This window comes from Monomorium pharaonis, chromosome 8, assembly GCF_013373865.1.
Source record: "Monomorium pharaonis isolate MP-MQ-018 chromosome 8, ASM1337386v2, whole genome shotgun sequence".
In the NCBI taxonomy this organism is placed as follows: domain Eukaryota; kingdom Metazoa; phylum Arthropoda; class Insecta; order Hymenoptera; family Formicidae; genus Monomorium; species Monomorium pharaonis.
Window position 1 is genome coordinate 9,540,208 of NC_050474.1, and position 13,571 is coordinate 9,553,778.

At 41.4% G+C, this 13,571-nt stretch overlaps 1 protein-coding gene across 1 annotated transcript in view; it reads left to right on the forward strand.

Moving 5' to 3' along the window:
• LOC105839902 overlaps positions 1–13,359 on the forward strand; it is a 52,292-nt gene extending 38,933 nt beyond the window's left edge. Inside the window, exons 2-3 of the mRNA XM_036290978.1 lie at positions 12,595–12,793; positions 12,934–13,359. Of these exons, the coding sequence (XP_036146871.1) occupies positions 12,654–12,793; positions 12,934–13,153 (360 nt within the window). The 5' untranslated portion in view covers positions 12,595–12,653 and the 3' untranslated portion in view covers positions 13,154–13,359. The remainder of the gene's footprint in view (positions 1–12,594; positions 12,794–12,933) is intronic.
• The last annotated feature ends 212 nt before the right edge of the window (positions 13,360–13,571 follow it).

A 13,571-nucleotide genomic window follows, 5' to 3' on the forward strand; every position in this document is an offset into this window, starting at 1 on the left:
CTATCCATGCACTACTTCGAAAGGAGTAGCATGAATAGCGCGTGTTTATGACGTCAAATGCTACGGATAGTGACGTCATCATAATTTTGATAGCGCTATCCAGCGTCTCCGCGAACAGCGGTAGTGCTGCGTAGCGCTAATAGCAAGCTCCCCGAACGCACCCATAGTATATCTAGACCGAGGATTGTCCCAAATTTCAGGAGTGGGGGTAAGGCTTACGTACGATTAAAGACCTATAATCAAAGATTCGCCAATGGCGAACACAATTTTGATTGGTCACTTGAGTCACATGGTTTATCCGCCATTGCGTACCCACGCTGGGCGAGGAAGAGGGGAGAGTGCTCTGTGTTGAGCAGTATAGGTTAAAGGAATATGTGTCAGAAATTATAAGGTAATTCAATCTCTGCACTCTCACTATATTTTGACGATACACTCAGGAAGAACAAAAAAAATTAAATTTGCATCTGTTATATGGCTGCGTACAACTTGGAGCAGGCTCGCATTGTTTACTATCTCTACTACTCCAGACCCCAGCCCAGACCCCAGCCCCCGGCCCCAGCCCCCATCCAGTCTCCGTATGGGTACAAGATGGTGGATAGCAGTCATGATGGGGGGCCATTGGCGCATCTTTGATTATAGGTCTTTACGTACGATATAACAGGTATTTCCTTCTCTCTTACACACGCTTGCGTGTGAAAGAAAAGAAAATATATGTTACTAGAGCACTAAAAAAGTAGGTATTCTCACGTCCGCCATTTTTCTTCAAACTAGCAAGTAACTAGCATAATGTTTTACATATATAATACATCGCAATAACCTTTACAGTCTCAAGATCATAAATATCGTGTCTTCCTTTCATTGTCGCATAAAGTTTGGTGCTTCCAAAGATTACCCAGACAGCACAGGATATCCTATGGATATCCGTTTTATGTCCATTTCTTGTCCTGATGTCCATGGACCTTATAAGAATATCCATAGGATATACATTTGTGGACATTGAAGGGATATCCTAAAATGGACCACTTTGTATGTCCATATGCTATCCTTATTTGTACTCGCTCCGCCAACACCATCTGCATGCACAAGTGAACTAAAAAGCAATATGGCCGTAGTAGTGGTTAGGTTTTCGTTGGTTATCGGCATGTTTTACACAGTCAGATAAGAATCCTAAAAATTTTCAGAAATTATAAGTTACGAGAGCAGCAAAGAATCTTATTGTGTGCCGTTAGCTTTGCCTCTGCCTGATTGATCAATTCGCTAATATATTCCACCACAAATTCTCCTTTAACGAGAATGATGATAGATGCTCGGCCGACGCTCGCTTGCTCGTACGCTCTGACCTACGTACGTAAACAGAACGGTTACGTGTACACGGTAGCAGCGACGAATTCTAGACGTATAATTACAGATGGTAATAGACGACGGCGAAGTGTACGCGGATTACGACGAAGGTCTCGATAAAGAACAGCAACGAGATTAGAGATTGCAGCAACGGGAACAATCAGAGCCTACGAGCTAGCAAGCGTCGGCCGAACACCATCATTTTCGTTAAAGACGAGTTGGTGGAATATAGTGGCGAATTGATCAACCAGGTAGAGGCAAAGCCAATGGCACACAATAAGATTTTATACAGTCTACTCTGTAGCCTATATATACATGTATATATGTATATGTGTGTGTGTGTGTGTGTGTGTGTGTGTGTGTGTGTGTGTGTGTGTGTATAAACATAAAATTTAATTTCTGTTATAGTTGACGAGTCACAATTATTTGTTGCCTAGACGAGATCACTCGCATGCTGCAGTCATTGTCTGCAATATAAAGAATATTTGTTCCACTGTAATCGTTAAACAATGGATACACACTATATATATATATATGTGTGTGATAATTACAAAATACTTTAAGCTGATTTTGTTTAATTAATATTATACGTATGATACTTATTTAATTAAAATTATTTAATGTATAATCTATCGAAAGAATAATATAATTTCTAAAATAAATATTTATATTTATATATTTTATTCTGTTTTTACCCTTTTATTTAATGTAAAATTTAATTTTGAATACCGCTTTTTATCACGTCCATAGGACGTCCATAGAACGTTCATCGGACATATTTTACGGATATAGCATGTCCACCAGTTTCATAAACCAATATCCCATGGACGTCCACAGAATGTCCAAAGGATGTAAAAGGGATGTCCTGTGGATATCCTCAATATCCGTTAAGGACGTCTTATGGATGTCGTATGGATATCCGTGTGCTGTCTGGGTATTGACGTATATATATACAAAACATACCTAATTTTTCTGCTAGTTAGAAGAAAAATGGCGGACGTGAGAATACTCACTTTTATAGTGCCTTACATGTTACATCGTCCGTCCCTCTTCAACGTCTGCGTTTGTCCTTTTCTACGTATGCCTATACCCCCATTCCTAAAGTGAGCCTGGTTGTATCCTCCTTTATCTTTTGTACTCAAACGTTTGACAACAAGGATGAACAATGCACCATGCGCCATGAAACGGAACCATAGACCTTATAGATATGGACCGGCAATTGCCTACAGTTTGTATATAGAAAACGGTGTCCAGAAGAGGTGCGAAAGAGAAACAGACTTTTTAGTACTTCTTTCTCTAAAGTTACCGGAAATAACTATCGGGCATGTCAGCGCGCATGTCAGCGCGCATGCGTACATATGTATATACATATATATACACATATTAAGTTAAAACACGTGACTAGATCCGTGACCAATCATTGGATTTCAATGTATAATATGTGCAAGCATGCGCGAAATATATTTCCGGATTCTTTAGAGAAAGAAGTATGGACACGGTTTTGCTTGGTATTGCCAGTCCATATCTATAAGGTCTATAAACGGAACGCACCCTATATGTATCGTGATTGGTGATCGAGTCCGTGCCGCCGCGTTGCGCCGCGTGTCGATCGAGTGACAGTTCGAGGGTGGAGACGTGTGATGTGCGCGAGGTTAGTTATGATTTTAGTTTTATGCATAATTTGCATATTACATCGTGAATTTTATCGTGGAGGGAAATACGGACCTCTGTGAAGTTAGCCACCCAACTTCGGCTTTATTAATTAATAATGTCGGGCTAACTTCACACCCAAATTTTATTTTTGATATTACAAAAAAACGGCTAACCACCAAACGATGGGACTGGACTACCAAACACCACCAAACGACCACCAAACGATACCAATTAGTGAAAATTAATTTTCACTAATTGGTATCGTTTAGTGGTCGTTTGGTGGTGTTTGGTAGTCCAGTCCCATCGTTTGGTGGTTAGCCGTTTTTTTGTAATATCAAAAATAAAATTTGGGTGTGAAGTTATCCCGACATTATTTATTTTTGCACCAATTTTAATTTCAAGAAGCTCATTCGATTCGGAATCGTTTGGTGGTCACAAATATGCTAATGAAAACGTTTGGTAGTCAACCGTTTTCGTAGAAATTAGAAAAAACCGTTTTTGAGCCCTAATAGCAAAATGCTAGCAGATTGCGAGCAGATTGGCAGCAAATTCAATCAGATACCCATTGCAGATCCATAGCATTTTGTGTCCGCATTAAGCTCAGGATTTGTCGACAAAGCCTGCTGGCATGGCATGCCAGTAGATTGATTGCAGAAACCGAGCAGGATTTGCTGACATAACCCTGACGACAGATTGGCAGCAGAAATCAAACAGAGCCTGCTAACATGCTATGCCAGCAAATTGGTAGCAGAAACCGAGCAGGATCTGCTGACATAACCTGACAGCAAATTGGCAGCAGAAATCAAGCAGATATCTAAAAGATTTCTTAAATCGGATATCTTTTAAGTGCAACTAGAAATAAAAAAATAAAATAAAAATTTCATTTTTTTAAAATTATTTTTATTAACAGTACATACTAAATTTAGGACAAATTTTTATTAATTAATTAAATTTAAATTATTTTATTTTATTCTTACTTGCGCTGGTTTTGAACCCGGGACCTTAGGATGACGAACCTTGTACTCTATCTGCTACGCCAATTTGGCTCATCGACATGGGTACTTGTTATTGTCTACATATACCAATATGTTATAAACTGACACAATTATATTATTTTTTATAAAAGCAATTAAATTTTGCAAAACATATTAAAAATAAATAGCATTAATTTATTTACTTATTAATTTCATTGTTAAATTTATCTTTTTCCATAATAATTTTATGGAAATTGCGATCTATTTAGCATTAATACTTTGAAGCGTTCAAATAGTTAATTAGATGGTTAACTATATAGATCATATATTCTAAGAAAAATTAATTGTACATCTATTATCCTGTTTTTGTTTAGTACATGATGAATTTAGATTTTGTACATTTTTTGTGCGCAGTAATTGTAGACAAACCGTAATTTTTGACAACATTATCTTTATGATAATTTTTTTAAATATCAAATGGATTTCTCATTCAGGATGTTATAATGTTGTCTGATTTCTGCTACGACGCGCATGGACAGCTCAAAAATCGGACAGCATTGTGTGATATCTTTATTTTATGAGACATTAAGCTGATATCATTTAGCTGATGTCATTTAGCTGATGTCATCAGGATAACATTTTTAAGAAACTTAAATGAAACTCTTCAATAAGATCTCAAAGACCTCTCTTAGATATCTCTGATAAATGTTACCATTTTGACATCATTTCCAAGATATCTAAATGTTTTTTTTAAAAAGTTCTCTTAAAGTTTTCTGACAAGCGTATTGTCTGGGCTTTTTTAATTTATCTGAAATTCTTTTATCTGTATTATTTTTTATTGGTTGCCGGTATTATACATATACTTTAAACTTATGTATAATACAAGTAACCAATAGGAAATAATATAGATAAAAGAACTTCAGATAAATTAAAAAAATATAGCTGCCTAATACTTTTGGCCAAGCCTGTATACTGTAACCGCCGCTCGCGAGCGACGGCCAACTTCGCCTCCGTCCCTGGTCGCGGCCCTGAGCCGCCCGGGTGTCGGGGCGACTATCTTCGCGAGGTTTCCCGACGTCACACTAAGTTGGGCGCCAGGTACGTTAAGCGTACCACTCTGTGTGAACCAACTCGCAAACAAATGTTACAATACTTGAATCTCGGGAAAGACGGGCGCACGCTAGGCGACCGGGGCGTTAGCGGCTCCGAGATCCAGCTGCTCAGCCCTCAAATGGCAGAGGGGGAGGTTCGGTGCGGGCGGATGGAATCGGGAAGGCGAGAGAATTACGTACACGACACAAATGTAACAGAAAAAGTAACAGTTGTATTTGACCGTAAGAATTACAGTAGAGGACGACTCTGCGGAGCGGTGGTGGCTCGCGCGCGTTACCAGCTGGCGTCCGCTGGGTATCAAATGGTGCAAGAACGGTATATTGAACGAGCGGGTTATGATGCGTACGCGGGAACTCTCCGACTTGTCTTACGCTTAACCCGGCTTAACCCCTCCTCGTTGGAGGACGCCGACTCCCGCCAGGATGACCTCGCCAAGGGCGAACGGGACGGATCGCAACTCCGAGCCCGCGCGACACGCGACGGACTCGTGTTCTCCCGTGCTCCCACGATTCTCGCGAAGGATAAGCGCGACAATTATTAGTTATTCGCCAGTCCGGCGGTATGAGACGATTGCGTCGATAATAATCAGAGTACACTCACCGAAGGGGCTCGCAGTGACAGTGCGATCGACCAACTTATACAACGGTAACAGCTAAATTCTTCCACGACGCGACAAGATACAGCGCGGGAATAACCCGCGACACGACGACCGGACGAAACGACAAGTGACTCGGCTGCGGATCGGGACGCACACGCAACGCGAAACTATCATGAAATACACAGCGCGTAGCGAAATCACGCGGACGGGCGTGATCGGGCGAGACGACGATGCTCCGCTGAATCCGCGAGCTCGTGATTCCAATGAATACGCCGAAAGATATTGCGATAAGTACGCGATTTCCTCGCGGCTCGCCCAACCCGCGAAATCGGTGGCTTTACAGTTTGTGTGACGCTCGTCTCACCACTTCGCCTCTCCCCAGCTGGCCTCCTCCGGGTCGGGATGACTCTCGTCCCTGCGTCCTTCCTCACAACTCGGCTCGGGAACTCCAAACGCACGCACGCACAGTTTTTGCTTTTACGTCCGCAGCACGAGTGAGGAATCTTGGATCTCGCGGAGGCCGCTCGGCGGCGCGCCCCACCTTGCCTCCGGCGTTCCCGGCCCTTATTGGTTGATTTCGCGAAAATCGATTTTCGCGCAGAGCGCGGTGCCCACGCTGTCGCCGGCTGATCGATCCACGCACGGCGGTCGATGATTATGGGCCCCGGGCACGGGAATCCTGGCGCTTTCTCGCGCGCCCGACTCTTTTCTCCTCGCCCGGCGTATCCTCCGCCATCGGGGTGTCATTTCCTCTTCGACGGGGCGTCGGCGTATCTTGAGTTGTCGTGATTCTTCCGCCGGACTTCCCGCTGTATCGGGTCTGCAATCGCCCCGTCGGGATGTCGGCATCGCGCGCCGTCGCTGGGTCCTGAAAGCGTGATTCAGCGGCAGTATCGGAATTCTTACATGGCACAAACGGTAGGCAAGATAAGGGCGGCATTACCTGCGGACCCCCGCTTAAAAGGGTCTTCTTTGACTCCCTCGTTGCCCGCTCCTCTGCAATCTCCGGGAAGATTTTCCGTTGAGACGAGACGTTCGACAACTACAACGAGATCTTCATAGCCACCGATCTCCGCCGCACCCGCGGTATAACGCTCGCAAAAATCTTAACAAGTAATTAGATGGACAGCACGTGGGACGTCACACACACAAAGTACAAGAGAATACGCTTTTGCGTCCGCTCCCGAGCGGGAGGACGCAGGGCCCGCGGGATGTTATTGCGTAAGGGCCCTCAGGGCCTTGTGACGGACAGCAACCTGCGGCTGTCACGTCACAATACATACATATGTTTCTATATAATTAGGGATCGTAAGGAAATAAAATTATTATAATTGTCAATACATTTTTAATAAAAGTTTAGGCATCATTTCTGTTATTTCAAATTTACCGTTATCGCGCGGTAGCCCAATACAATAAAGTACTTAATCTTTCAATACAATGTATATCGGCGAGAGAACAATTAAACTTTTATTAAAAATTGTGACGTGACGCGTCGGGTCGCGTTCGTCACAAGGGCGTAAGCCCGACCGAGGGGGTCGATTTGGGGCTTCTCCTTGCCGAGCCGAGGGGGACGCGACTTTGTTTTACGTTTGCTTCTTTCTTTTTTAGTTTCCGCATTACCGTGTCAGATTAATTAGGGCATTTAGGACTAAGGCGCCGAGTGAAGGCTTAATCTTGTTGTACCACAAACGGAGGAGGAGCAGCCATCGGGGGAAAAGTATCGCGAGCAGTCGACAGTAGGAGAGGTGCCCCGCGCAGAGTTTCCCCGCCGAGCCGTGCACCGAGCCCGGCTGATTATTACCGCCCTGAGCCGCCAGGATACCGCCGCCGTGAGGATACCGTGGCAGGAATGATACCGCATAGCAACGGGAAAGATTCTTGAGAGGAATCACGCCGAGGGCACGCCACCGGGCTGCGGATCGGGGGAGTTACCGTCAAACTGTAAACGGCCCGCCACGCAGATCGGTTCGGTCACGGCATGGCCAGCCGGGCCAACCGAAAATGGCAGAGCTATAGCACTCTCCCCGGCGGAAGTCGTCACGCACGGACCACGAGGCGAGTGGATAGGCGATGCGGCGCAGCATGGGATCGAGGCGTGCGGATCGACCGAAAATCGAAGCACGCGCATGCGCGGCGGCTCGAGCCGGCCGACGTGGGACCGGGGCTCCTCACTGTTCGGCAAGCTGTGACTGCGTGTACTTGGCAGAGGACGAGCCCCAGATACCGAAATCGTTACCGAAGACTTCAGGGACCAGGACTCCGTTCATTATTGTAAGGCCAGCACTCGGCAGCCATCGATTAAGTAAGATTCGGAAAAGGCGGTCAGCCCTCGTGCGGGACCGGATACCGGATACCGTGCCCGCTGGTGATTGCGGTGATCCGAATCCGATACAGTTAGTGATATTGTTGTGTAACGCAACTCGAAGTAAAGAGTAGAGTTTTGTGGCCGCACGAGGGCTCGGACCGACCGGCCCCGAAGAGTTGATACCGCGAGTACGTCTCTCTCGGACTACGCCGAAGCCGACAGTCATAGGATTAGAATCATTGTTACCGCGAATCGGTTCCGCAATCATTTATTTTGTCTTTGTTTGAGCGGAGAGCCTCGTCGGCCACCCGCCGCGTATTATCAATTTTGTCTTTTCCACATTTTTGTGTCCCAAGTTCGTTTCCGTCTCTATCACAGTAAAATCCATGAATTAATCGTGTGCAGACGCATTGAGTAAGCTCCTTGCAGCATTGTTACCGTTTTCAATCAGTAAAGAAATATAAAATATTCTTTTATTGTTTAATAAGTGAGTATCGAATCTTTACACGACCTGCCTCGATCCGACATCTCCACGCCTTCCGTCTCAAAAAGAACCACGCCACTCTATCGTCTCGAGAGAAAGAGCTACCGGCACTTGTAACGCTTTCCAGTTGGTTACCGTATTATAATTGATTATTGTGTGGCGCGAGAAGTCGCGCCTGGCGCCCAACAATTTAGCGTATTGGGAAGTTACCGTTCTTGCAAGCTACCGCTATCGTATCGAGGGCAACCTCGATCGATATTGGGGGATACCGTATACAAGATACCGCTATCGTGTCGAGAGCAATCTCGCCCGATATTTGGAGGATACCGTCTATGAGTTACCGTTCTCGCTTCGAGAGCAAGTCTCGAGCAAGTGGGGGATACCGTATGCAAGCTGCTGATACCGTATCGAGAGCATTCTCGAGAAATATTGAGACTACCGTTCTAATAAACTATCTAACTGGAAGAGCGTTACTCGTTATCGCGTATGCTGAGATTCCCGTTTAATTGAGCGTAGCCCCCTCGAACCTGGCGTTCCCGAGGGAAAGCGACGTTGCAAAATGTATTGACAATTAATAATAATTTTATTTCCTTACGATCCCTAATATATTAGAAATATATGTATGTATACAGGATTGGCCAAAAGTATTAGACAATGATATAATTTAATTTCTCAATAATTTCTACTGCCGCAACCTTTTTTCTTACGTTTTTCTCTATAGAAACATATTAATGCAAGTTTTAAATTGGCATTTAAATGGCAATTAAGATTATAAAGTAATTAACGGATATACTGTTCGATTTCTGCTGCCGATCTGCCTACAGGTTATGTCAACAGGCTCTGCTCGATTTCTGCTGCCAATCTGCTGTCAGTTATATCAGCAGGTTTTGCTCGATTTCTGCTGCCAATATGTTGCCAGATTATGTTAGCAAGCTCTGCTTGATTTCTGACAGCAGTTTGCCGACATCGTTGGATATTACAGACTCTGTATAAAATTTGTTGCCATTCTGCGTCAAAAATTGATAGCATGCTCTGCTCAAAATCTGTTCCTGCAGGCTTGGCTATCTGGGTTGTAATGGTACATTTATAATTATATTGATTGTTCTTTTATAGTTGTTGATAATAAACATATTTTGCCCATATTTTCATTATTTCTCTTGGAACATATAATTATGTGCCAGCTTGTAATGAGAAATAAATGTGTGGCTCTTACGGAAATTTCTCAAGTTTGTTAACTTTGTATGTGACAGCCTATGTTACTTAAAGGCCACTCATAGACCACATTCACAATAAGAGCCACACTTTTGTTTCCCTTATTACAAGCTGACAGATGAATGTATGTTTCAAGAGCTTTAAGTGAAACACGGACAAAATAGATTTATTATCAATAACTGTAAAAGAACAATAAACATAATTATAAGCTTATAATTATAATTTAGCTACAAATAACAATTTTTTTTTAATGTGATCTTTATGAATGTATGGAGAGAATTTTATTATTTATAATAAATTGTTTCGGAAACAACAAAGTATTTAAATACTTACTTTTTAGTTTTTTGATTTGACTAAAAGTTTTATCGGTATATTCTTGTGCCTTATCTATATATCCGGCTTGCATAGAATGCATGAGTTACTAAACTAAGGCTTGTATTCATAGTCGAATCTTATTTAAAGATTGTCTCAAGCAATGTCTTAAGATGCTAATACGACTCTGTGATTGGTTGATGGCATCTTAAGAAAGTACTTAAAATGATCTTAAATATAAGATCCGACTATGAATACTAGCCAAAGACGTACAGATGATCCTTGGATATCCATATAAACATATCACCGACATTGCAGCCTGTGACCATGTCACCGGCAGGCCAGCTGGGTGACATAGTCTGTATTGTTTCAGACAAGATTTCATGCTTTTTATATATTTCAATACATTGTAAAAGAATAAACTATTCACTTTATTCTATCTTTTTTTTAAACTACGTTATATTTGGTATCTTCGAGTAAATATATTCTGTTGACTACACTGTTATTTCCGACCTTTGATTCTAATTATCTTATATAATATTTAGAGAAAGAATTACATACACAAAGAGAGAAAAAGAGAGAGAGAGAGAGATAAAATACACACAAATGCATATATATGTACATACATGCACATATGTATATATGTACATATGTATATGTATAGACATTACTACACATGTTATTTTGGGAGCGTCCCAGATGCGCACAGTAATAAACGGACACAGCAGGCTGAGTGAAACGGACACAGTAACAAACGGACACAGTAATAAACGGACACAGTAACAAACGGACACAGATCAAATGCACACAGAGCGAAACGGACACAGTAACAAACGGACACAGACCAAATGCGCACAGAGCGAAACGGACACAGACCAAATGCGCACGGACCAAATGCACACGGACCAAATGCGCACACTGCACATGCGCACACTGCACATGCGCACGGACCAAATGCAATCCATGTACATTGGGTGCTTTCCATTTAGTGACACAAGTCAACACAAGTATCGTTCTATCTTTGTTACTCATTGAACATAAAAAAGATAGAACGATGCTTGTGTCAACTTGTGTTACTAAATGGAAAGCACCCATTGCAAGCAGAGTAAAGACCACATAGGTTAGCGACTTGAACGGGGTGGGTGCGGGAGGGGGGCCAAAGGCCCCCCTTGCACCCCCCCCGCGCGCGCGCGCGCGCGCGCGTGTGTGTGTGTGTGTGTGTGTGTGTGTGCGCGCGCGCAAAGCATTCACTGCATTACATGGGTTTGCGACTTTCCGTGTATGCATTTGGTCCGTGCGCATATGCAGTGTGCGCATTTGGTCTGTGTCCGTTTCGCACTGTGTCTGTTTCGCTCTGTGCGCATTTGGTCTGTGTCCGTTTCGCACTGTGCGCATTTGGTCTGTGTCCGTTTATTACTGTGTCCGTTTCGCACTGTGTCCGTTTATTACTGTGTCCGTTTGGTCTGTGTCCGTTTGTTACTGTGTCCGTTTCACTCAGCTTGCTGTGTCCGTTTATTACTGTGCGCATCTGGGACTCACTTGTTATTTTCCTTCCTCCCTCCCTCCCTCTTTCTCTCTCTCTCTCTCTCTCTCAATTTAAAAATAATACTTTTTCTAGCACAATAATTATAATTTATTTACATGTTAAATAATGTTACTTTTCTTACTTTTTTTTATTTCTTAACTACTAACTTTCTCTCTCTCTCTCTCTCTCTCTCTCTCTCTCTCTCTCTCTCTCTCTCTCTTTCTCTCTCTCTCTCCTCGCTCTCTCTTTCTCTTTCCTTACTCGTTCACTCATTTTTTTTTTTTATTCTTCTAATTTAGGTTCAAATAAATTATTTTTTCTCCTCTTTCTTTTATTATAATAACTAAAAATAAACCACAACACAAAATATTAACTTATCTCTAAATACTTATTTCCAATAAAAAATGAAAACTTTGTGTAATATACTTACTGATTGTACTACACATAGTGTTATACTAATCTTCAAATTGGACGCAGCCGTATTTATATGTATCTATGATATAATAGGCATATTATGAAAATGAATTAATATGTAATCAGAAAAAAAATAAAACCAATATAACTTTGTTTTGGTAAATATTTTAATTCAATCTGAATCTCGATCTTTAATTAAATATAGATTTTAAAATTGTCTTAAGGATTTTCATATATATATATTATAAAAAGAAATGAGATATCTGACCCTACAAAATGAGTGAAATCCCAACAAAATTACCTTTTTAAAAAAAGGTATAAAAACGCGCCAAGTATACGCGCGCATGAAACGCCCTCAAAAATTTATTTTTGTACAAAATAATTTTAATTTGGCACTACAAATGTACAAAATTTTAATAAAATTCTTTTTTCCCCCCAAAACAACAAAAAGTTAATTTTCTCTACAAAAGTAATGATACGAAGAAAATTCACCAACTATGAAAATGGATGTTTATACGAACTAAAACATCCACTTTTACAAAAAATTATTTGTACAAATATTATGGCAATATACGGTGGGATATATTTTTATTTCTTTACGTGTTCTTCTTCATATTCTTAAACGTCTGACAAATTATCATGTTTCTTGCATTTCTTTTTTAGAGGTCGTGTGTAATAACCGGCATTTTGAGAAACCAACGCGCAGCGATTTCCAAGCGCACATGCAAATTGCTCTGCGGACAGCGAAGAAGAGATTGCGGCACAAGTTGCGTGGCCCACGTGCCACCTCTAGGATTCGTCAACAGCAGGATTTCTGGAGCGACGAATGGCCTGAGGAAACAGTAGGGCAGACCGACATAAAGTACATATTTCAATTTCGTTTTTCTCTTTACCTATGCAATTCTTTTCGATATATGCGAAACACACATCCTCTTTGATTTGTATAGAATTTCTGCTTTACATATTATTTTCTAACACACTTTGGTTTCTTTACCCGTTTAGTTTAAATCAAGATGATAATCTGTTGGCCACAAACAACGTCAACGCGAGAAGACAAACTTTACACAATCAAGGCAATGATTCATTGGCCACAACCACTGCCAGCGCGAGACGAATTTCACGCAATCAAGAAGATGATTCATTGGCTACAACCAACACCGACGCGAGACGAACTTCACATCCGAATCTCAGTGAAACTTCGCGTTCCTGCTTACACTCATGACGTTTTTAATGCGTTTTGCAAAACAAAGCTTTGTAAGTGATTTGTTCCGTTGAATGCAACCTTTTATTTAAATTTCCTATTCTTTATACCTTTATACAAAGTTCCATTTTAATTTTAACAATCCATTTTAATTTTAAAGTTTTATTTTAATTTCAATATTGAAGTCTACACAATGGAAAATATTTTGTATTAATGTTAAAACCGGTTCTTGTTAATTTTTGTGTTGAATTTTTAATATATCCAAATTAATTTAACATAATGTCGTTGTTTTTTAAATGTTTTGTATTAAATTAATAGTCAATATTTCTTTGCGTTAAAATAAGATAATTTATGGATGACTAAACAAATAACGTAGATTTAATGTCATTAATAAGCATATAATTATCAGATTAATGAATAAAATATATGCACCAACATA